Here is a 25,243-nt window from a genome sequence, read left to right on the forward strand (position 1 = left end):
CAGGGCCAAGACTGATTTGCATATGGCCAGGTCTAAACTGGGGTGATATGGTGAGCAAAAGAATGATGGATTAAACCCAGATCTCTTGACTGGGGGTGAATGTTTTGATTTATTCTGCATTCCGTCCATCAATTGTGTGTCTTTGGCTTTCTCGCCCTAAGTGCGCCGTGTATGCCCAGACGTGGGTCCCAGGCTCACTGTGCCACTGGAATCAAGCTATCCTGGCTGAAGAGGGGTGATCCCCCGAAACCGGTCCTAGGATGCTTGTTTCCGGTCCAGCGAGGACCTGGCTTGGCAGTTCGGGCTGGACTGTTCCCATGAGGCACAGGGCCAAGTCTGATTTGCATATGGCCAGGTCTAAATGTGATGGCATGGTGAGCAAATGAATGATGGATTTAACCCAGATCTCTTGACTGGGGGTGAATGTTTTGATCTTCAGCATTCCGTCCATCAATTGTGTGTCTTTTGACGTGCACACTGCCAGCACCACCGTTGATGGCCAACCATCACAACCAGAAACCACAGGCCTCATCACCTCTGCCTACGAGGCGGGCTGGCCACGCTGTCTCTGGGGTTCTCTGTGCTGCTGTGAGAATGACCGTGGGGAGCTCACACCATTTGCAGCACCAGGTACAGCACCACCAGACTGGTCATATGGGAAGAAGTTGCTGCACAGCATGAGAGAGCCCTGCCCCACCCCGCTGACATGCAGACTGATACTTCACAGCGGGGTGGCAGGCACATCCATTAGAACTTCCAAGAGAAGAGGGACGACTGCCCAAGTGAGGAAGTATCACAACATCAGGCCCACTAAGTGGTGGGGAGCAACGGATCCCTGTGTCGGCTTGTCTCCTATTGGGGATTGCTGGGCCCACTAACCCAGAAAGGAACACATAGAACTCTGTATTGGTATAGTGGCAAAAGACCCATGGCTGAAGCCCCAGGCCTTCTTTTTTTTAGCTGCATTACGTGACTTTAGTGGCCAGAACCACACACTCGAAACTTGCAGGTGGACAACTCCACACAACTCCCCAACATGGCACATCCCTCTAGCTTCCCAGGGCTATTAAAGTCGCCTTGGTATAGAAAGGCCTTGTCCCTCTTTAACTGGCTATTAGTTAAGTATTTGTACTCAGTTGTAAGTGTAGGAGAGTAGGATCTGCTTCACATGGGTACCCCCACTTTTTGCTGGTGTGTCACTGTTTTTCGACCTTTGTCTGGCTGTGGCCCTGCTACTCAGGACCACAGCCTAGCTGCTTCCACTCTAAACTGGTTTGCATGTACATTAGGTACATATCTAATTGGATTCTGGAGTGCCTTATAAGCCCCTAGTATATGATATACTATGTACCTAGGGCATAGGTACCTCAGAGGCCTACCAGGGGCTGAAGCATGTATTTTGCCACCCCTGGGAAGAACTCCAAAATGGCCCCACAGGTCTGCTACTGCAGCCTGGGTAAGGGTGTGCTTGCACCCCTTACAGTGGTATAGGCTACCTTTATCACTACCATTGCACACACATATAAAACCTATAAGTCACTCCTATGGCAGGCCTTAACAATCCTGAAGGCAGAGTGCTTGGTTTTTATGGGAGAGGGTGCCCCTGCATGAGCAGAGCCCCTCTGCAGCGTTCGGAGTACCTCCTCTGATGCTGTTTGTGGTGCAGCCTGACCATATACTCTTAAGAGCATTATAACCTTGCGGTAAATGCTGACTTTGGAATGGCTGCAAGGAAACATGTCGTGTTTGGTGTCAAACGCTTTGGAATACTAACACCCCCCCCCCGCCAGTTCTGGCGGCGGGGGTAGCATTCCACCCTTCTAGAGGGAGAGACATGTTCACACTGCTCTAACCCGGTAGGACTTTCTACAAAATGGATGCCTCTGCCACAGACACGGGTCTGGCCTCCTGCTGCTGACCGAAACTCCGGCAAGGGAGGCCTGGACAATAGGTTTCCTGTCCCAGGGCAGATATTTATTGGGGCTGGGCGGGAGCACTCTCTGGTGCTTTGAAGTCCTGCACTGGGGGCACACTTGGTGTCCCTGTGCATAGTCCAGTTCAAACCGGTTGCAGGGGCAACCTGCCCCTGCTCTGGCACGAAACTGGACAAAGGAATTGGGTGTAACCACCCCTCTTTCGAAACCCTCCCATAGGTGGGTCTCTAGAGTATGTCCAACCCCCAAACTTAATATAAGTATGGGAATCCCGTCCTTGCGACTTTAGATTACCCTGGACGAAACTCTGCAACATATATCCTGGACCTTCGACTTTTTATCTCGACTAGAAGATGGAAGAAATCTCCCTTGGGGTCAAGGAGTGACTCCCCTGCTTGGCAGGCACCAAAGAAGCAACTGACCGGTCTGCATCGCTGAAGCTCCCGCCGGACGCCGAAGTCTTTGCATCACCAGAGGTAGATTTCCAGACTTCCCCGAGGTTACCCTGAGTCCACAGCAAAGCTGAGGCCCGTGGCTATCGTGGGTGACGTGGAACCGTGACCCCTGGACACCGTGAACTTTTGCAGCAACACTATCTTCTGGGACTTCCTCGAAGTTGGGCTTTGGGTTCCGAGTAGCCCCAGCCTTGAGCTACTCCTGCACTGAAGATTGCTGGCCTCCACTCCACGAGTGACCCGTGGGCCAGTTTCAAGCGCTTGAGGCTCCTTCGCGATCGCTAGCCCGTTGGCTAGTAGGTTCCGATGAAGGCAACTCCTCTTCTAATTGGGCTTTCCTGGTTGCTCTAGATGTGACCCGACTTACCTTTGCTGGGTGAGTCCCTCAGACCTTGCTGGTCTGCACCGTAGTCCTTTCTCTGATTTCCAGTGACTTGCCGTTGCCAAGGCTTGTTGGGTCCATTCTGGTCGCCGACACCGAAGCACTCAACAGACTTTGTGGGACAGCTCGAATCCAGCTTGTGGACTTCGTCGACGCCTCCGAGACCTCGTGGCTGAAGAGTCAAGACACCTGTCAACTCACCTGAAGCACCCGACATCTGTGGACATTCGTCCATCCTGCCCTCGGTCACTGGCAAGTGACCCAGACTCTGTCCCCTCTGCTTTCAGGTTCCTTTCATCCTAGATCCAGGCTTCGATCTCTTCGGACACTTCTCCTATTCACGGCAGCAGCAGTTCTTCGCCAGCTTCCATTGTAATCGACGACGCGACCCGACACCAAAAGACACCTATGCACCCGGCTTCCCTGAGTGAGGTAACTTGAGTACTCCAGTGCTCCCGTGGGTGCTAGCCCTAGAACTTCTTAAGTCCAAAAGGGTTTGGCCCTGACTCGATTCTAAGTGTCCCTAATCTTTAAATTTCCAACCGCGACATTGCCCATAGAAGCTAACGGAAACCCGCGGTTGTGTTTACACGCTGCACACAGTTCCCGTGGGTCCCCTGTATCACTTCCTTGGGTGGTTCCTTGGGGTCCCAGCGATTCTACAGGCTCTAGGCCTTGTGTCTAGTTCAGTCGTGGTTCTTATACCACTTTATTGGTATATGGTTTGGTACGCCCCTAGGGCCCAAACGTGTATTTGTTCTATTACTGTTGATTGCTAACTTGTACATTAGGTACTTCGCACTCCAGTCTCATAAAGAGACTAGAGGGGTGTGTTTTATCCTAAATACATATATTTTGAATATATGCCTGGTGTGGTTGTCCTTTCATTTGATCATTCAAGAGATTATAGACTGGTAAAACAAGCTGCTTTACATTCCTTCAAGACTTAGCCTGAAGGCTGCTCTCCATAGCTACCACTAGGATATCTTTCAATAAAGGTTGTCTTTAACCAATTCACCATAAGGGGTTGTTTGGACTGATACAAGGTGCCCACTAGAACTAGTGGACAGCATATATCAGGCCACCTTCTCACATTGGTGTACAGCGTGTGAGATTCCAGCTTGCTATTGTTTTACCAGATAATCTCAATTGAATTGATCAACTGAAAACCAATAAAGGTACTTAAGGTACATATAATATCAAGTTTAGCTACAGTAAGTTCTACTGAACTTAGGGTTGTGTGTTAAGGGATAGCACACCCTTTATACAACTCAAGAGAGTTTAGTAGGCGACGCTAGTGTAGGTAGTGCAATACACCACACCACATTAGTAATGTCTAGTCATCCAGAAACCAGTGGGTCCCTGCTAGGAGCCAGTGAGCTCCTCCCCTATAAATATGAGGATCTCTCCTTTGCACAGCTTAGGGCCTTATGCTGAAGACAGGCAAAAGCCCAACCACCCAGCATCTCATAAAGATACTTAAGCTGGATGATCTCCCAGGACCTAGTGGTTCAGATGTGGTAGGCAGTGTGGGTGGGGCAGCAGGTGAGGGTGGTGCTAGCGGTAGCAATTCCCCTAACCCTACCTCTAATGCTGACCAGACTGATGACAATGATCAGAATCTGGTGAACACAGCTCTCCTGGGTGAAGATGAGGTGGATGACAACAATGCTCCTTCCTTTATTCCTCCAGGAAGAGTTGAAGGTAGGGCTAGAAGGGATAGATCTCTGTCAAGGGGATCTATCCAGTTTAACTCCTCTATAGGGACCTCTGTCTCTTCTCACAGAGGGAGGGAAACCTCCCAGGAGAGGAGAGAGAGACTGCTGAAGTATGAGTAAGACAAGTTCAACCTCAGAAAGCAGCAGATGGCCTTAGATAGGGACGCCCTAGAGCTCTACAGAGCTAGTAAAAAGGAGGGGCTAGAGTCCCTTGGTGGCAGCAATTTCCCTAGAGATAGGGAGAGGTCTTATGACCATAGAAACCTGAGTAAGATTGTCCCTCCCTACCAGAGTGGGGATGACATCCACAAATTGATAACTGCCTTGGAGAGGGCCTGTAAAGTACAGAAGGTCCCTCAATGTCAGTGGGCAGCAAGCTTATGGCCCTCCTTTGCAGGCAAAGGTAGAGATAAGCTCCTCACTGTAAGAGAAGAGGATGCTGATGATTACCAGGTCTTGAAAAGTGCACTAATAGATGGGTTTGGCCTAACCACTGAACAATACAGGTTAAAGTTCAGAGACACCCAAAAGCACAAAATCAATACTGGGTTGACTTTGTTGACTGTGCTGCTAAGGCTCTGGAAGGTTGGTTATTGGGCAGTAAAGTGTGTGACTTCATATGAATGTACAATCTGATAATGAGGGAGCAGATTCTTAATAACTGTCAAAATCAGCTGTTGCACCAGTACCTGGTAGACTCTGATCTGATCTCTCCCCAAGAATTGGGAAAGAAGGCAGACAAACGGGTCAGAACCAGGGTGAGGCAGAAGGTACAGAACCAAGGTGGTGACCCAAAGAAGCAGGATTCTAAGAACTCTGACAAGGGTGGGGACAAGGGTAAAGACAAGAAGTCTTCTCAAGGGCCCCAAAAATCTTCTTCTAATGGGGAGTCACAGTCAAGTAAGGGTCAAGGCCAAAAAAAACCTTGGTGCAAAATCTGTAAGCAGAAAACTCACTGGACCAGTGACTGCACCAAGGCCAAGAAATCTACCCCAGCCACCATTGCCCCTAAGGCAACTGTTCCCCCTAGTACAGCTACAATAGGTGGTGGCAATGTTCAGAATAAGATTGTAGTAGGGTTGACTCTGGGTTCTGAGATGGACTCTGGCCTAGTCAGAGTTCCAACTCAGGCTGTGCGTGTCTGTGATAGGGGCATGGATATGTCCCCCTGTGTGAGTCCCAGTAATCTTGGCAAATACAGACAGCAGACTTTGATAAATGGAGTAGAAGCTTGGGCATTCAGGGAGACAGGAGGAAGTGTCACAATGGTGACAAAAGATCTTGTGGATCCTGGGCAGATTATACTTGGTGAAATGTACAAAGTGACCAATGCTGGCAATGTCAGAACAGACCATTCTCTGGCAGTTGTTAACTTCTCCTGGGGAGGGGTAACTGGCCTTAAAAAGGTTGTGGTAAGTGCAGACCTACCAGTACAGGGCTTGCTTGGCAATGATCTAGAGACTTCAGCTTGGGCTGAAGTGGAGCTCAGGACACATGCAGAAATGCTAGGGATCCCTGCTAATGTCTTTGCTGTGACTAGGTCACAGGCCAAAATGTCTAAAGCTGGACAGGCCCTGGATTCTGGAATAATGGACCAGGTGCCTCACAAGAGTAGGAGCAGTAGGGTTAAGGCAGAGCCCTCCCACCTGACTCAGAATGCTGATCGGTGTCCTCAGGGAGATGATCTTGAGCCTGAAGAAGGAACTGTCCCAGAGGAGCTTGAACCTGACCAGGTTGAGTTCTTGGGGAGAGGGGGCCCTTCCAAGTCTGATCTGAGCCGGGAGCAGAAAACCTACCCCTCTCTTGAACCCCTCAGAAAGCAAGCTGCTGATGAGGCTGCTGGGAATGCTAGTGGCACCCATAAAGTTTATTGGGACGATGGACTCCTTTACTCAGAGAGTAGAGACCCCAAGCCTGGTGCATCCAGGAGGTTGGTTATACCTCTGAAGTTTAGGGGGTTCCTATTGACACTAGCCCATGATATTCCCCTAGCAGGACACCTAGGCCAGAACTAGACTTGGGACAGAATTGTCCCTCACTTTCACTGGCCCCACATGTCTGAAGACACAAAGGAGTTGTGCCGCTCCTGTGTAACCTGCCAAGCCAGCAGCAAGGCAGATGGCACGACAAAGGCCCCCCTGATACCACTACCTGTGGTGGGGTGCCCTTTAAAAGGGTAGGGATTAACATTGTTGGTCTCATGGATCCCCAAACAGCATCTGGGCACAGATTTATACTGGTGGTGGTGGATCATGCCACCAGGTACCCAGAAGCTATTCCCCTAAGGACCACTAAGCACCTGTGGTGGCAAGAGCTCTCTTGAGTGTGTTCTCAAGAGTAGGCTTCCCTAAGGAGGTAGTATCTGACAGGGATGCAAACGTCATGTCTAGTTACTTGACTGCTATGTGGAAGGAGTGTGGAGTGAACTACAAGTTCACCACACCCTATCACCCACAATGTAATGGTTTAGTTGAGAGATTCAACAAAACCTTAAAGGGCATGTATGTTTAAAGGACTCCCAGAAAAGCTTAGGCGAAAATGGGACCTACTCTTGCCCTGCCTTTTATTTGCATACAGGGAGGTGCCTCAAAAGGGGGTTGGTTACAGCCCATTTGAACTTTTGTTTGGTCACCCAGTCAGGGGTCCATTGTGTTTGGTGAAGGAAGGATGGGAGTTACCTCTCAAGCCCCCCAAGCAAGACATAGTGGACTATGTACTTGGTCTCCGCTCGAGGATGGCTGAGTACATGAAAAAGGCAAACAAAAACCTTGAGGCTAGCCAGGAACTGCAAAAAGCCTGGCATGGCCAAAAGGCTGTACTGACTGTTTACCAGCCAGGACAGAAGGTGTGGGTGTTGTAGCCTGTGGCCCCAGCAGCCCTCCAGGACAAATGGAGTGGCACTCATACAATAGTTGAACAGGAAGGGGAGGTTACCTACTTGGTAGACCTTGGAATCGCTAGGAGTCCCCACAGGGTACTTCATGTCAACAGACTTAAACCATATGTTAACAGGGCAGACATGGGATTGCTCATGGCTACTGATGAAGGACAGGAGGAAGAGAGTGACCCACTCCCTGACCTGCTTTCTCAGAACCCTGATGATGGGTCAGTTGATGGTGTAGCCTTGGCAGGCAGCCTCACTGCCCAGCAGCAAACTGACTGCAGAAACCTTCTCAGCCAGTTTAGACATATGTTTTCTCTGACTCCAAGTCAGACCACCTGGTGCACTCATTAAGTGGACACTGGGGACAGTCTGCCTGTGAAGAATAAGATCTACAGGCAACCTGACCATGTCTGGGACTGAATAAGGACAGAAGCCCAAAAGATGTTGTATCTGGGTGTGATTGAACCCTCAGTTAGCCCTTGGGCTAGCCCAGTAGTCCTGGTACCTAAACCTCACACCAGTGGTGGGAAAAGAGAGATGAGGTTTTGTGTAGACTACAGGGGTCTCAATGCAGTCACTAGGACTGATGCCCATCCCATCCCCAGGGAAGATGAGCTAATAGATACTTCGGCCTCAGCCAAGTTTCTAAGCACATTTGACCTGACAGCTGGCTACTGGCAGATCAGACTAGCTGATGATGCAAAGCCAAAGAAAGCATTTTCTACCCCTAGTGGGCACTATCAGTTTGTGGTAATGCCCTTTGGCTTGAAGAATGCACCTGCCACTTTCCAAAGGTTGGTGAATCAAGTTCTTAAAGGCCTGGAAGACTTTAGTATAGCATATCTAGATGATATTGCTGTCTTTAGCTCCACCTGGGAGGATCACCTTGTCCACCTGAGGAATGTTTTGGAGGCCCTGCTAAAAGCAGGCCTAACTATCAAGGCTACTAAGTGCCAGATAGGGCAGAATTAGGTTGTGTACCTGGGCCACCGTGTAGGTGGAGGCCAGGTTCAACCATTACAGAGCAAAATCTAGACCATAATGGAGTGGATTGCTCCAACTACCCAGACTCAGGTGAGAGCCTTCTTAGGCCTGACTGGGTACTATAGGAGATTTGTCAAGGGGTATGGATCTATAGTGACACCCCTGAATGACTTAACTTCTAAAAAGATGCCAAAAAAGGTTCAGTGGACAGCTAGCTGTCAAAAGGCATTTGATGACCTGAAGCAGGCCATGTGCACTGCTCCCATTCTGCAGAGTCCTGACTACTCCAAGAAGTTCATTGTCCAAACAGATGCATCTGAATTGGGGGTAGGGGCTGTCCTGTCACAATTGAATGATGAAGGTCAGGATCAGCCAGTAGCTTTCATAAGCAGAAGGCTGACCACTAGAGAGAAACGTTGGTCAGCCATTGAGAGGGAGGCCTTTGCTGTGGTTTGGGCTCTGAAGAAGTTGAGGCCATACTTGTTTGGTACTCACTTCCTTGTTCAGACCGACCATAAGCCCCTCTTATGGCTAAAACAAATGAAGGGTGAAAACCCCAAACTGTTTAGGTGGTCCATTTCCCTACAGGGGATGGACTTTACAGTGGAACATAGACCTGGGAGTAACCATGCCAATACAGACGGACTCTCTAGGTATTTCCACTTAGAACATGAAGACTCAACTGGTCAAGGTTAGTTTAATGTCCCTGCGTTTGCGGGGAGGTTTCTGTAGTAGAGTAGGATCTGCTACACATGGGTACCCCCACTTTTTGCTTCTGTTTCACTGTTTTTCGACCTTAATCTGGCTGTGGCCCTGCTAATCAGGACCACAGCCTAGCTGCTTCCTCTCTAAAATGGTTTGCATGTACATTAGGTACATATCTAATAGGATTCTGGTGTGCCTTATAAGCCCCTAGTATATGGTATACTATGTACCTAGGGCATAGGTACCTCAGAGGCCTACCAGGGGCTGAAGCATGTATTATGCCACCCCTGGGAAGCACTCCAAAATGGCACTATAGATCTGCTACTGCAGCCTGGGTAAGGGTGTGCTTGCACCCCTTACAGTGGTATAGGCTACCTATATCACTACCATTGCACACACATATAAAACCTATAAGTCACTCCTATGGCAGGCCTTCACAATCCTGAAGGCAGAGTGCTTGGTTTTTATGTGAGAGGGTGCACCTGCATGAGCAGATCCCCTCTGCAGCGTTCGGAGTACCTCCTCTGATGCTGTTTGTGGTACAGCCTGACCATATACTCTTAAGAGCATTATAACCTTGCGGTAAATGCTGACTTTGGAATGGCTGCAAGGAAACATGTCGTGTTTGGTGTCAAACGCTTTGGAATACTAACCCCCCCCCCCCGCCAGTTCTGGCGGCGGGTTTAGCATTCCACCCTTCTAGAGGGAGAGACATGTTCACACTGGTCTAACCCGGTAGGACTTTCTACAGCCCTGGCATCACAAAATGGATGCCTCTGCCACAGAGGCATCCATTCGGTCTTGCCTCCTGCTGCTGACCGAAACTCCGGTAAGGGAGGCCTGGACAATAGGTTTCCTGTCCCAGGGAGGTGTAACCACCTCCCCAGACAGGCAGATATGTATTGGGGCTGGGCGGGAGCACTCTCTGGTGCTTTGAAGTCCTGCACTGGGGGTACACTTGGTATCCCTGTGCATAGTCCAGTTCAAACCGGTTGCAGGGGCTACCTGCCCCTGCTCTGGCGCGAAATTGGACAAAGGAAATGGGTGTAACCACCCCTCTTTCCAAACCCTCCCATAGGTGGGTCCCTAGAGTATGTCCAACCCCCAAACTTAGTATAATTATGGGAACACCGTCCTTGCGACTTTAGATTACCCTGGATAAAAATCTGCAACATATATCCTGGACCTTCGACTTTCTATCTCGACTAGAAGACGGAAGAAATCTCCCTTGAGGTCAACGTGATTTATGCCATTAGATGCCATGCCACTGCGCAAAAATTTACGTAGGCCAAACTACCCAAAAGGTAAAGACCAGGGTCCTACAACACCAAAGCAGAGTCCGCTGCAGGGTCCAGGGAGCCCCTTTAGTAGACCATTTTTCCAAAAGCAACCACACTGCTGATGACCTACAATGGTGGGTAATAGAAAAAGCCACATTGCATCCGAGAGGAGGCAGCATACTCCAACCTCTAAACTATAAAGAATGCAGATGGATCCATCTGCTAGACTCAATAAAAAATGGGCTAAAGGAGCAGGAGGAGACATATAGGCAAATGGTCAAACTGTAGAACCCCACACATAACCATACCTATACTTTACTTCCTGAACAATTCCTTAGCCAGTTAGATTGTCCATGATAATCATCGCACACACTTGACCTAATGCGCTTGTCAGGTTAAGTCGAATATAGGAAAATAATATCCATTTGTTCCTTTTTATATTCCACATGTTTTTGATTCATATGTTCAAACACTTGTTTCACTAAAGTGTTGCAAAATATCGCCAAAGATGTTTAATTTGAATTTTCTGAATGAAAAATAACAGACGCAATCAGTTACGAATTAAGTGCACATTTTCTCTTTAATAAATTGGGCCCAATATCTGGCGTGTATTCGTTGATTCTTTCTTGAACAAAACACTTGTTTCTTTTCACCAGTCGTGCCCAATAGCTGGCATGTAGTTGTTGATTATGTCTAAAAAGCTTTTTACACTGTTTTTATGCGCTAATGTCAGGCGAAATGTGTTACAAGCTAGGAGCAGATGTATTAGATTTATACCTTTTTTTGTTCCAAACAGTTGTGCCCATTTTCTGGCATATTTTATGTTGACTAGCACTATGACTGTGTTCATTACAAATGCGTGTTTCTTTTTACTAGCTGTGCCCATTATCTGGCATGTATTCGTTGATTCATTCAAAATGCATTTACACTGGGTTCATGAAATTTACTTGCTTTGAATGACTTTCCATTTATCTATTGAAACATAACACGACCCAACTCCATGTTTCAACATCTTTCTACTAGGTTGAAATACATTTTCGCTTAGTGAAACCGCCTTTTAACCCCTTGAGTGCCCATGACGAGATGGTCTCGTCATGGGCCGCGGTTGCGCTGTGCCCATGACGAGACTATCTCGTCATGAGCCCCGCCCGCTAATGAAACGCCCGGCACAGGGTGTGGAAAGGGCGGGGCACTCAAGGGGTTAATACCAATGTGTTTGTTTGAGAACTCGATAGAATCAAGCAGGTTTGATATGACACACAAAAGAGGGGCGCTTTACAGCACATCCCTTAGCACTAACACCTGGGCAACAGCTTGCAGCTGTAGCCCTTCATCACGGTGATCACCGTCATGGGTGAACGTGCATGTCGCAGGCACGTAGCACCTGTCATAAATTACAGGCTTTCGTCTCCAGCCTCAGTATTCCAACTGAATGAGAGCTGAAAAGACGTGCAGATCGCGGTAAGAGTAATCCCGAGTTCACTTGTAGAGGCCTTTTGAATCTCAAGTGCTGTCGTTTTTTTATTTGATTAATTACACACCTCTTCATTTATTTTTACAGTAAATCATGCGACTGGCCTAAATCCTCTAATTCTAATGTTATGAAGATATAATCCATTACCCCAAAGATTCTTGATACCTTCAAGGTATGTCTTTATTTGCATAGACTTACCTGCACTTTATAAATTGTTGTTTTTGCCAGGAGGTTTTCCCCCTGTTTTAAGCCTTCTTAATTACATTAATGGTAGTGTTTATAACCACATTATCACTCCATAGGCCATCTCCTGATTCATAAGGACTACAAATTGACTGAGAAACCCGTTGCGCTCGCAGATATTCATGAAAATCTGCGTGTGGGTAAGCACTACTACCCTCATAGAGAACAGTCATTTACTGTTTGGTCTCATAACACACACCCTAAATTAGCTTTTTATTCAACCCATAAGCTGTATACCCATCCCCACTGTCCTGAGGAAGACCCGCTGTGACGCTTATTAGATTTTGCGCAGTACACGGGGTCGAAACGTCGACGCACCTTATATGTCTACACAACGCTTCTGATCACAGATTAATTCACAAAGGATCGCGAAGTGTATGTGAAAAACCATAAAGACAAAACAAAAATTGTACCCTTCCCTTTTACATATTCACTTTTGCCACATATGAAATATACTGTCTATATTATTTATCATCACATGTCACTTTTTCACCACAAGTCACCAATATTTTGTTTTTTCATTTGAACTTATGTATTACGACAGCCCATAATACTCTTTATTCCTTTAAATTACCAAATTGAAATCTCCTATTGGTGTGTGTTTCTTTCCTCATTCATCTGATACTTGTTACATGCGATGTATATATGTTTTGAACACCCTAAAGAAATTAGAAATTCCCGACAGAACCATTGTATTTATATAATAAGCATACCCAGGTTCTGAGGGACACCGGGTCACCCCAATATTTTTGCTAAATAAATCCCCTGCTTGGCAGGCACCAAAGAAGCAACTGACCGGTCTGCATCGCTGAAGCTCCTGCCGGACGCTGAAGTCTTTGCATCACCAGAGGTGGATTTCCAGACTTTCCCGAGGCTACCCTGAGTCCACAACAAAGCTGAGGCCCGTGGCTATCGAGGGTGACGTGGAATCGTGATCCCTGGACACTGTGAACTTTTGCAGCAACACTATCTTCTGGGACTTCCTCGAAATTGTGCTTTCGGCTCTGAGTAGCCCCAGCCTTGAACACCTCCTGCACCGAAGATTGCTGGCCTCCACTCCACAAGTGACCCGTGGGCCAGTTTCGAATGCAACCGCTCGAGGCTCCTTCGCGATCGCTAGCCCGTTGGCTAGTAGGTCCCCACGAAGGCAACTCCTCTTCTAATTGGGCTTTCCTGGTTGCTCCAGACGTGCCCCGACTTACCCTCGCTGGGTGAGTCCCTCAGACCTTGCTGCTCTGCACTGCAGTCCTTTCTCTGATTTCCAGTGACTTGCCGGCACTGCAGCACTCGACAGACTTTGTGGTACAGATCGAATCCGGCTCGTGGACTTCGTCGACGCCTCCGGGACCTTGTGGCTGAAGAGTCAAGACACCCGTCAACTCACCTGAAGCACACGACATCTGTGGGCATTTGTCCATCCTGCCCTCGGTCACTGGCAAGTGACCCAGACTCTGTCCCCTCTGATTTCAGGTTCCTTCCATCCTAGATCCCGGCTTGGATCTCTTCAGATACTTCTCCTCTTCACAGCAGCAGCAGTTCTTGGCCAGCTTCCATTGTAATCGACGATGCGACTCGACCCGACACCAAAAGACACCTATGCACCCGGCTTCCCTGGGTGAGGTAACTCGAGTACTCTGGTGCTCCCGTGGGTGATAGCCCTAGAACTTCTTAAGTCCAAAAGGGTTTGGTCTTGACTCGATTCTAAGTGTCCCTAATCTTTAAATTTCCAACCGCGACATTGCCCATAGAAGTTAACGGGAACCCGTGGTTGTGTTTACACACTACACACAGTCCTCGTGGGTCCCCTGTGTCACTACCTTGGGTGGTTCCTTGGGGTCCCAGCGATTCTACAGGCTCTAGGCCTTGTGTCTAGTTCAGTCGTGGTTCTTATACCACTTTATTGGTATATGGTTTGGTACGCCCCTAGGGCCCAAACGTGTATTTGTGCTATTACTGTTGATTGCTAACTTGTAAATTAAGTACTTCACACTCCAGTCTCATAAAGAGACTAGAGGGGTGTGTTTTATCCTAAATACATATATTTTGAATATATACCTGGTGTGGTTGTCCTTTCATTTGATCATTCAAGAGATTATAGACTGGTGAAACAAGCTGCTTTACATTCCTTCAAGACTCAGCCTGAAGGCTGCTCTCCATAGCTACCACTAGGATAGCTTTCAATAAAGGTTGTCTTTAACCAATTCACCATAAGGGGTTGTTTGGACTGATACAAGGTGCCCACTAGAACTAGTGGACAGCATATATCAGGCCACCTTCTCACAGTAAGTTGATATGGAATTCCTGTATTTTGCTTTACTTCAGCAATGCATATTATTTTTGCTTTGCTTTTTTGTTCGTACCCTGTGAGCATTTTTTTTTTAGAAGTGTTGTAAAGATGTCTTGTAAAGAAAAGGGTTGCCAAGATGTTTTAGCTTGCTCATATTCAACTGTACAAAATATGTTCAGCTTAATATTTAATTGATACATATATTCATTATTAATGAGCTATTTATGCATTAACCTACAGTTTTAGATTTCTGTCTGTAAGTTTGTAAAGGATGAGCTGGATATGAACTCCAACTGCTTTTTCAAGGGCAATTAATGTGTTGAGATAAGTAGCAGGAACTATTGCTTGTGCAGGACTTGTTTAAATTAAAGCAGACACAGGGATCATGTATTATAACATTAACAAACAGAAAGTGTTTCAGCCTAGTTGCCTACTGAATCACACTGTGCCGCTTTCCAAAAGACTATGGGGCTCACTTTTTTTGACGCTCCGGTGGCGCAGGCCTCTCAATTATATCTATGAGGTGACGCAAACCACCCTGCGTGGCTTTGCATGGCCTCATTGATATAGAGTAAGGCAAGGCAGCGCAAAACTCTGTGTTAATGAGACGTTCCATGGGCATTGAGGTAGGTGTTTCCAAGCAGCACCCATGGATTTTGACGCTGCCCTAGACTTACAAAATCACGTACCTCTGTAGCAATGCCAAAACCTTATGCCTCCTCAGAGCATGAGTAACGTGGAGAAATGTTTTCATTTCGATTCATTTTTTCCTCTTTGCAACTGTGCTACATTCTGCAGCACTCATAGAACAAGGAAAACGCCTCTGCTAATTGCTTTTGTGCAGGAAGTTGCCCGTTCCTGCACAGAAACATTTCTGCCGACAACGCAGACACCCTTGCACCATGGTGTCTGTGTTGGCGTTAGGCACCAAATTGTGACCTGTGGCTAGCTAGAAGAACAGGAATGCACAGTATCTTGTAAATACAGTGCATTCCTGCACTTTCAAGTTGGCGTAGGGCAGAGCTGCAGAAAGACGTGTGGCACTGGCCTATGCCATTTTTTTGTAAATGTGGCCCTGCATCTGGAAATGTTCGAAGAAGCACAACACTTAGCAAATGCTTCTGTTTTGTCCTCTGAAATCAGCCACCCTGCCAGACCTGTCAAGTGCATTAACTTAGCTCTGAGAACCCAGGGTAGGATTGGCTGGTACCGGCACCAGTAGAAGCTGTTGTACGATGATATAGGCACTGCTGTCATCTCCGAGTATCCAAATTCTGAATTCGGTCACAGCAGCTCAGCGAGCTGAGACAAGCCAGCGGTTGTGTTAGCCCTGACCCAGCTTTAGGGGCCAGTCAGTCAGGGCAGAAGACAACAGACCATTAGTATTTTGGGTTCTTGGGCAAGGGGCAGTGCTTAATTTGTTTTAAAAAAAAGTCAGTACCAGGGTCTAATATATACCTCAGAATACCACAGCAGCTTGCACCAACCACTGTCCCTGCCACTGCTGGCAAATGCTAGTACCAGGGCTGCCTGTTACCATCACTCAGCAACGAAAGTGACAACCTGGCAAATTCTGGGTCATCCAAAGTTGTAAGAATGTTCTGGGCACACCAGTATTATTTTTTTAATATTCTGTAGGGCCCAGATTTACAAAGACTACATCGGATTTGTGTCTTTTTTTTAGCAAAACGGAACACAAAGCTGAGCAATGTGTTGCTTTACATTACTTTGCATCATGGGGGTGTTCCATGGGTGTTGCATGTAACTTATGAATGTTTGCTTATTTGTATGTGTGCTGCATTATATAGCTTACATGCAAAGGGGGAACCCCTTAAAACATTGTTTTTGTACTAGAATGGCCCCCTTCCTCTAACAAACTATCCGTAATACAGCTCATGTCAGTCAAAAGTGCCCATACACAAGGCAAGTGCAGAACAGTCCCACATCTTAGTAAATATAGTGCTGTGAGGCTCTGTCCTGTTTACTCAACACAGAGCAGCAACTTTACTTGCTGCGTTGTGTTTGCGATTTTTCTTTTAGTAAATCTGGGCCTGGATTATTAAATACGCTGCTAATATTCTCTGCTATAATTACACGTCCTCTTTTAAACATGCACAGAAGCAATTGGCAGATTGAATCAAGGTTACTCCAGGTAAAATGTTTCATCTACCACATGAAACAGACTGGTAATGCAATGGGCAATGGGACAAGCATCTAGCCATGAGAGGTTCTAGGTGGCCATATTTGTGATGATAAAAAAGTTAACTTTTTGTCCCTCTGCATGGCAAGGAGATACTACTTCAAGCAGTAATTTGGTACCGTATCATTGTCAGATGTCAACAATCTAGCATCATCATTGTCCTGTACAGATTTCGCATCCTAGGCTTCGCCTGGGGAGTACTTTTAGCATTACTAGGGTCATTATTGTAAATTGAACTTGACACTGTATTTAACCCCTTCCCCGCTCATGACGGAACCACTCCTTCATGAGCCACGGTTGCGCTGTGCTCATGACGGAGTGGTTCCGTCATGCTGCGGCCGTTGGCCGCCGCTCAGCCCACGCGGCGCTAATTCCCCGCCTGTGCGGGCGATTAGCGCAGTGGGCGGAGACGTGACGGAACCACTCCATCATGAGCACAGCTCAACCGTGGCTCGTAACGGAGCGGTTCCGTCACGAGCACAGCGCCACCGCGCTGCCCCCAAACCCCCCCCCAGCGCCGCGGCAGAATTCCTGCCGCGGCGAAGGGGTTAAATATCTGTGTCTGAGGGTTCCTGCAAACTAAAAAATGATGATAACCATTTGTTTTTAAACAGAAGATAATAGCAGTATTAACATTTACAATACTACCTGCTTGACAGATCTTCAATATCCTTAATAAACAGGCCTCCTTGATGTTTGCACAAATTCTTGCAAGCGCGCATTTGGTCTCCATCTTTATATATGATATAATTTTTCCCAGTTTCTTTATTTCTGATGAAATTGATCCCATCTTTAAGATTTCCTTCTTCCTCTGCACTGATCGACAGCAACACCTGGGCACTTTGCTCACCACTGTGAAAACAATAAGCATTAAAGATTACTCAAGAATATGTATAAAATATCTACAGTATAAATGAGTACATTGCACCACTGCAACTAAACAAAATTTGAAAGGAACTTTTTGAAAAATGAGCAAATAAGAGGTACTCATGTTTTTTTTTTTTTTTTTTTTTTTTTTTTTTGGTATATGTTTATTGAGAAGTACATGTCAGTTTATAAAGGAGGTACTCATGTTAAAGGTATGGTGCAAAGCAGTGTGTGTTTTTGCACACTGACTTCTTGGAGGCTGATGTTGCACTCTGTGGCAGAGGAAAATAGTAATTCGGCAGTATTTGCAGAATGCTACTCTTATAATATTAGTGATGCAGGATTATTTTCCCGAATCCTACCAAGTGGGATACGAAACAGTGGCGTCTCCTCCGTTGAGGCGGAGAAGCATCACCCCACTCCTTTTTCGCAGTGAAATAAGGAAAAATAAAATAACAATAACTCAACGTTATTATGATTTTCTTTGTTCCTGCTGTGGGGTGGGGCTGCTCTGACGATAGGAGGTGAGGGAGGGGTGAGCATACTTTGTTAATGCGCATGAATGTTTGACCAAACGTCTCAGGCAAGCCAAACATTCATGCGCACTTTGCATGTTCTCCACCCAGGCAGCATTACAGTCTTGATGGAGAACATGCCCTGGCTCTCATTCCCAGGCTGGTGCCAAACCACAGCGCTCAGACCAATCACAGCGTTGTCATTAGCTATGGAGAGCCTTGGTGTCCTTCCTGTTCCAGCCTGGAGCGAGGGACCACGGAGGAAAAACACAGCAAGGAAGCGGCAAGAAAGTACGTTTTTTTTTTTTCTCACTGTTTGTAGGTTCTGCTATTGCCAGCCTTACTTGTGTGGGAGACCACATGTTACCAATACTTATAAGAAGTAGTACAGAGGCAGCAGACTATGGTTCAACCCATACAGACATTGACTCTGATGTTTTGCAATAGTTTCCTGTGGATGGAATCAAGTCTACGGAATTCCATGTTAATGTCTAACTATTTGGCTGCAACAGCAGCGTACAGGTGCAAAGGTGTTTTTTACTCTTTTCCCCAAAGTTGGCCACCTGCGGACAAGTCACAAGCATCAGTCGCTTTCCTTACTGTCACTGAAAACTTTCCTTTTTATTGTCGCCACAACTGTATTGTAGGAAAACTTACTACTTTAGAAACAGAATTTTTCTCGTTTTTACATGCAAGTGCTGGGAATTTCCAATGGATATTAGGGTGGCTTCAACCTGAGCATACAGGAATGCACCTGGGCCATTAATAATGACTACTATCAGCATTAGCATATTTGTTTAGAGCATATAAATAATGCCGGCCCTGATGCAAAGCTCTATTTCAGCACTGGAACGATTTGAGAGTCACAATGTAAAAAAGAGCACTACATTGCACTCCCCCTTTTTGCACCCAGAAAGAAGATTGAAAAATTACCCTCAGACCATTCATGTTAGCACCATGCATTAAGAGACTTCTATAAACAACCAGCGTGCTTTAGAAATAATTTATTTGTGACTCCATGAACATTTCGGACATTTGGTGGCCTGTTGATGTACTTTGACTGAGTGTGCCCTGGGTTCCTGCCAACCAGGTATCCAGGGTCTATGATCTTTCCCTAAACTGTTGCAAAACCCAATTGACAACTCTCTGGCCACATGTAAGTCCCTGGTAAAAGGTACCATAGGTACCAAGGGCTCTGTGACCTGGGAAGAACTGCAGCACTTATTGTGCCATCCTTGGAGGCCCTGTACCTTTCCACACCCACACTGCCATTGCAAGGTGCGTGTTGTGGTGCAGAACAAAGTGAAGAGTCGACATGGCTCACATCCCTGTGTGCCATGCTTACAATCCACTGCCCTGACATAGGTAAGCCACCCCTCTAGCTGGGTGCACTATACCAGTGGTGAGGGCACATATGCTTGAGCCCTGTACCCATACAGTGTCTAAGTCAATTCTTAGACATTGTAAGTGCAGTATTGCCATAAAGTATATATGGTCTGGGAGTTTGTCATTAAGAACTCCACAGCACCATAATGGCTTTACTAAAAACTGGGAAGTTTAGTATCAAACTTCTCATCACATTAAACCCACACTGATGCCAGCGAGGGAGTTAATGACAAATGCACTCAGAGGGCATCTTAGAGATGCCCCCTGAAAAATGACCTAACTCTATTGTCCTGGCTGAGTGGCTTCTCACCAGCTGCTACCACTAGACATGTGTTTGGACCCCTGGGTCAAGAGCCTGTCGCTCTTGGGATCCTGAAACAAAGCACATCCTGGGATGAGGTGCCAAGCCTCCTCCCCCAGGATGGGCAGGTTCCACGAAGGGGAAGCTTCAAAGACTTGCCGCTTTTGTGGGCTAACCCAACCATTTGCTTCTCCCAGCAACCGACCCCCACCGGTCCTGACCCCCACGTGGGGTTGGAAAACCAAGTTAGGAGGAGAGGTGTGCCCCCCTTTGCCAAGCCCGCCCATCAGAGCTGAATAAAAGAAACAAGAAGAAGAAGGACCGGACAGTGTTCGGAAAGAGGAAGAGGAGGACACCTACTGACTTGGCCCCAGCCCTACTGGCCTGTCCTGACCTCAGACTCCTCCAACAGAACATCGGTGTGGCCTGCAGCCAGCAGTCCTCAAAATCCGAAGAACCTGCCATGCCTTCGTGACTAAAAAGGACTTTGTCTCCGGTGAGCACCGGACTTGCTCAAACATTACCGACTCTGACTCCGGCTGAGTCCGTTAGTCACCCACACTCCGTTCCCGGTGCCCGAACCCGAGTTAACCAACACCTTAAGGAGGTCCCCCCAGCGATCCTAGCCTGGATCTATGTGACCCCCGAACCTCAGCAAGCTCCCTAATCAAACCTGCGGCAACAACTTGAAGGTCCCCTCAACCTCGACAGAAGGCGTCACGCTGACCGACTCCGTAACCAAAGCGGTCCAGAAAGAGAAATCCCGACCGCCCGACCGACCGATTCCGTCACTGAACGCTTGCGATCTCAGGACAACGACTTCCAAAGCCCCCATCTGCCTCATCAGCCGCTGACCGACTCTGAGGGATTCCCGACCGACTCTGCAGCTGCAGCAAACCGCATTCTACACTCGGCCATCTCTGCGCCACTGGTGGTGTAGCTCTTGTTGGCCATTGGGCCTCTGAAGTGCTGGTCTCGATCCCAGGAGCTTGTTATTTCCTAACCTGGTGGCCTGCTTGCCTGCCGTCCCCAAACCCACGACCGTGCTTAAGCCCATTGGCTAAAGTGTGGTCCCTGCACTCTGCACCCGGCCGCCTCTGTGCTACTGGTGGTGCGACTCAAGTGGACATTTGACCGAATCCTACTTTTGGACCCCATAACCAACATTTTGTTCACCCAAGACTAAATGTGTATCATGAGTAATCCTGATAAACTGTAACAATATTGCAAAATGTATTAGCTCTTTTTCCTTCCTTCTAGGAAATGCACCAGCCTAGTATCTAGAGACACCTGGCTGAGTTAGAAAAATAGTAATTTTGACTTTCTGCTACTACAATGTAATTCTACTGTAACTAATTCACTGCATTCAAACTGTATGTAAACTGCGTGTGATTGTAAAGTATTTCTATATTTACCTGTAGCAGGCCTGTCTGGGTTCTAGAAAATAAATATACATAAATAATATTTTTGTACAAACTAATTGGTCAGAGTTCAGTCTTTCAGTGTGTGAAATCATTTTTTGCCTGAAATGCTTAACACTACCCTCTGATAAGGCCTTGCTGCTCGCCCACACTACCATAGAGAGTAAGGTACTGTCTACTTTTACCTCTGCCTACCTTTGGGGTTCCACTGGACTCTGTGCACACTATACCTCACGTTGGTATAGTATATACAGAGCCAGCTTCCTACAGCTACCTCAAAGACGTTTGACTAGCAGGACCCCTTCTGAGAGCACTTCATTCTGCTCCAAGAAATTGCTGATTGCAGCTTTACAAAACTCTTAGACATGCAAATGCCATATTTGGTTGAGGGTATTTTTATATTTTCTGGTTATTTACATATTGCAGATTTAAAAAGGTGCAATGTACAAAAATAGAAATGGGAATGCTGAGACAATATGAACATTCATTACCAATGCTGAAAGACGTGGGTTGCATTTTCAGTTACAAACCAGATCTATTGACATTAGCAATGCTTTACTTAAAAAGTGAGATGTATTGACTTTTACTATTGTGTGTTTTCATTTATTCCACCACTGTCCCTTTAAGGGGCAGGGACTCGGGTCAAAAAATTGTATCAAAGGCTGCAATCAAAAAAAGGTAAATCTACTTTTGCCGCCGGAGGAGCATGCATTGCTGTCTTCTTCTAAAGTAGATAGCTTCCATTTTGCAAATGCATTCTATCCCCTTTTAGGTACAAATCAATGGATTACTGTCTGCAGTTGCAAACCAGTCATAGTATGGCGAAGATAGGAGACATGGTATGCCTATTTCAAAGTTTAGTATTGTGAATAATGGCCTGTTACGCAATGGTAAAATTACACTTGTGTGTAAGTTTACTATTTTTTGTGTTCTCAAGGTTTGACTTTAATTTTACTAATAGTAATTTTATGACTGTGGAGACTCTACACATATAAAGATAGGACAGGCCTACCCTTTTATGTGCATAGTCTCCGCAACCAGTGCAGTATCTGAGCAGTCGTAAACTTACTATTAGTAGAATTAAACTCGTAGTTTGTGAATACCAAAAAAAAGCAAATTTAAACAAAAGTGTAAGTTTATCTTTCTGAAGAAGGCCCAAAGTTTCAAAACCTATATGTTGTAGTTTGCATATAGCTCCTTCATGCCAGTTCATTGCTCACTGTGCTATCTTAGAAGGATTGTAACTTGTGAACTTCAAGTAACAAAGGGATCTCTGTGAGGAAAGCAGTAACACTCTGGGCAATCTACATGAAATTAAGAACCTGTAATCTGCATGATGTTACATACAAATTATGCTTTGCAGCAGGCACATTCACCCTCTGTGCTATCTTATACTGAGTCAGCACTGTAATACAGATCTCTCTGGCAAGTGCATGAGCAACCAGAGTTATGTTACAGGTGCCTTATACCTAAAAGATATAAAAAAATGCACGCTTTTGAACAGATGCATTTTTACATTTGTCCTTGTTGCCAATTTATTTGCAGCAGTTTTAAAAAATAAATGTATAGGTTGACTGTCAGTCTATGCTTTTCATGAGTCCGCCTCCTTGTGTTGCCCCAGCTGGAGTACTTTTACTCCATTTCCAGCACTGCCCACTCATCACTTTTTGGTACGCTTCACTTTGTAAAGCGGAAGTGTCTTAGAAGGTTGTTTTCAGGGAGTCTGGGGCTATGCTCTAGCTTGACTGGGACCCTTTTTTTTTTGCATATTTATATAGCGCAAACTCGACCCGAAGGTATTGGAGCGCTTTACATGAGCACCGGATTTACATTACACATTCGGGCACGGGAGATTAAGTGATTTGCCCAGAATCACAGGATGAGGACGCAAACCCGAGGCTCGAACCCTGGCTTTTCAGCACCAAAGTCGGCAGCGCAGCCGACGGACCACATCCTCTCCCCAAGGGTGGGAGAGATGGGTGATGTAAAATGCTGCTCACCAGCTCGGATAAGGAGGTGAGTCCTGACTCAAAATGGTATTAGATGCTAAAAGGTAATTGATAAGTGCATCGCCTTTGGCTGAGTTTGAGAGTCTGGGGGGTCAGAGAAGCCCCTAAGATGTATGCGTTATGCAAGAAGGTACCAGACACCACTTCTAACCTCTTACCTGTATGCTCAAAGAATTCATAAGTACTGCTTCCTTCTATCTGTGACAAAATGTAACATTTACACAGGCCAAAATATTATTATTTTTTAAACTTATTCTACTATTTACTACATTTGTAGCAAATTACGAACCTCTGTAATTGCACAATAACTTTTGGATGAAGACAGTACTGGTTTAAAGGACAGCTATTAAATATAGTTATTCTGATTAGCAATTACTTTACATTAGAGCTCCTTTTATTTATACCTTACAATGGCAGTGGCGGACAGACAGTTTACATACTTGCTTCTTTTATCTCAGTATTTTATATCTGCATTATATCTACATGTTTTTAAAAGAATTCACAATTCCACCCTTGGACCTCCGGCGAACAGTGGTTCAGTCCACCATCATGGCCTGTCTTGTCTCAGGCAATCCCTTCTACTTTGGCCTTCTTGCATTCGTCGTCTACAGGTTGTAATGAATGCCGCTGTAAGCCTTAACTTGGGGCTTCCTCGTAGCTCCTCGATAACAGGTCATCTTACCACCCTGCATTGGCTTCCTGTGGCCAAGAGCACATTGTTCCAGCCACTCTCCATTTGCCATTGTGCTGGTGCACTTTTCATAACCTCAGCATAATCCTTGGGTCTTCTGAAAGAAAGCTGTGGGAATATTGGCAGGGCCAAAGTGTTTACAGTTGAATGGTTGTGTTCTGTTCTGTTTTGTGTGTTTGGGGGGGGGGGGTGGGGGTGAAATGACAGGAAGTATGTGCAGGAGATGAGGGTGCAGAAGAAGAAAGTGATGATGTATGAAACATGAAAATGGAGGATTTCAGAATGATGGGGTAGAAAAAAGCTTGGGGTCCCTGGCTTCTTGAGTGGTTTAGTAGGGGTCCTCGGAAGTCAAAAGTTTTAAGACTCATTGCCATACAAGCAAAACTCATAAAACACGTGCTAGGAGATTGCTGGGCCCAACTAAGCAGGTGTTGGAAAGCTGGAATAATTGAAATGCAAGTAGACATAAATGTAAATCAACTGGTTTTTTTTTTTAACAATTTTTATTTACATTAACCTTGCACCTTTCATCATACAGGTTTCATTTTCAAGACACATTTTGTAATCATACCTGTTAAATTTAACATTCGTAATAGTACTCTTTAGCAGCCATAAGTCATCTTTAAAATTAACTGTTTTTAGGTATCCTTAGTAATTATCTGTGCATCTAGCCTAATTTATTGAGGGCGAAAAGGTGCAACATGTGAGAGTGCGAACCGCAGCAGCGAAATGTGAAGGAAGTCACCTTCGGGCAGGAAGGAAGTCTGAACCTCTGGGTGCACCACGTTTATTTGGTATTTTCCTGCTGTAGTCTGTTAATAGCATGCACACATCTCCTCTTGTCTAACCAATGACAAAAGTCATGAAACTCGTCTCAGGAGAATTACAATAACGACAGAGCAGGTGCTGGAATTCAAATAAAAAGGGAAACGAGACTGAACTGAGCTGCAAATATGTTAATCAGGGCGTCATCTGAACAAGAAGGAAGCACCATGCATGCTAGTATAGAGAGCACAGAACCAAAAACATTTCTTCTGAATGGCAAACACTGTGGACCGCGTTGTGATTCTCTGCGGGGAAAAAGCTTTGTGGTAAACGTTGTTTACCCTGTGAAACACGTGTCAGGAGATTTCTGTGATGACTTCGACTCCTAAAATAATTGAAATGTGAGTGAAGTGAACAGTAAAATAATTGAATTGTGAGTAAATAGCACTGCATCTAACATACTGCATTGCAGAAGGACAGCTGCAATATGTTAGAATGTAATCCATACCAGTGGAATGTTAATAAGGGCTCTTTCTGAGTTAGGTAAAGTCATTTTTTGTCTGAGCTGATGGAATACATTTCTCTTCCACACGTTATTTCGAATTGTATCAGGCATTTCTCTCATGAATGGCAACAAACTATGAAACGAGTGTCAAGAGAGTTCTTGTACTAAGTGAATATGATTTGGACTTCTACTATATTTGCTTTGCGCGTAAACGGAACCATAAATTAACTGAATTCT

The 25,243-nt window shown here is 46.0% G+C and overlaps 1 protein-coding gene across 1 annotated transcript in view; it reads right to left on the reverse strand.

Moving 5' to 3' along the window:
- Positions 1-25,243, reverse strand: part of LOC146822828 (cytidine monophosphate-N-acetylneuraminic acid hydroxylase-like) — a 682,085-nt gene that overhangs the window by 502,686 nt on the left and 154,156 nt on the right. Inside the window, exon 2 of the mRNA XM_085607021.1 lies at positions 17,195-17,398. Coding sequence (XP_085463147.1) covers positions 17,195-17,398 — 204 coding nt within the window. The remainder of the gene's footprint in view (positions 1-17,194; positions 17,399-25,243) is intronic.

The sequence above is a fragment of the Triturus cristatus genome, chromosome 5_2 (genome assembly GCF_964204655.1).
Source record: "Triturus cristatus chromosome 5_2, aTriCri1.1, whole genome shotgun sequence".
Taxonomy (NCBI): Eukaryota; Metazoa; Chordata; class Amphibia; order Caudata; family Salamandridae; genus Triturus; species Triturus cristatus.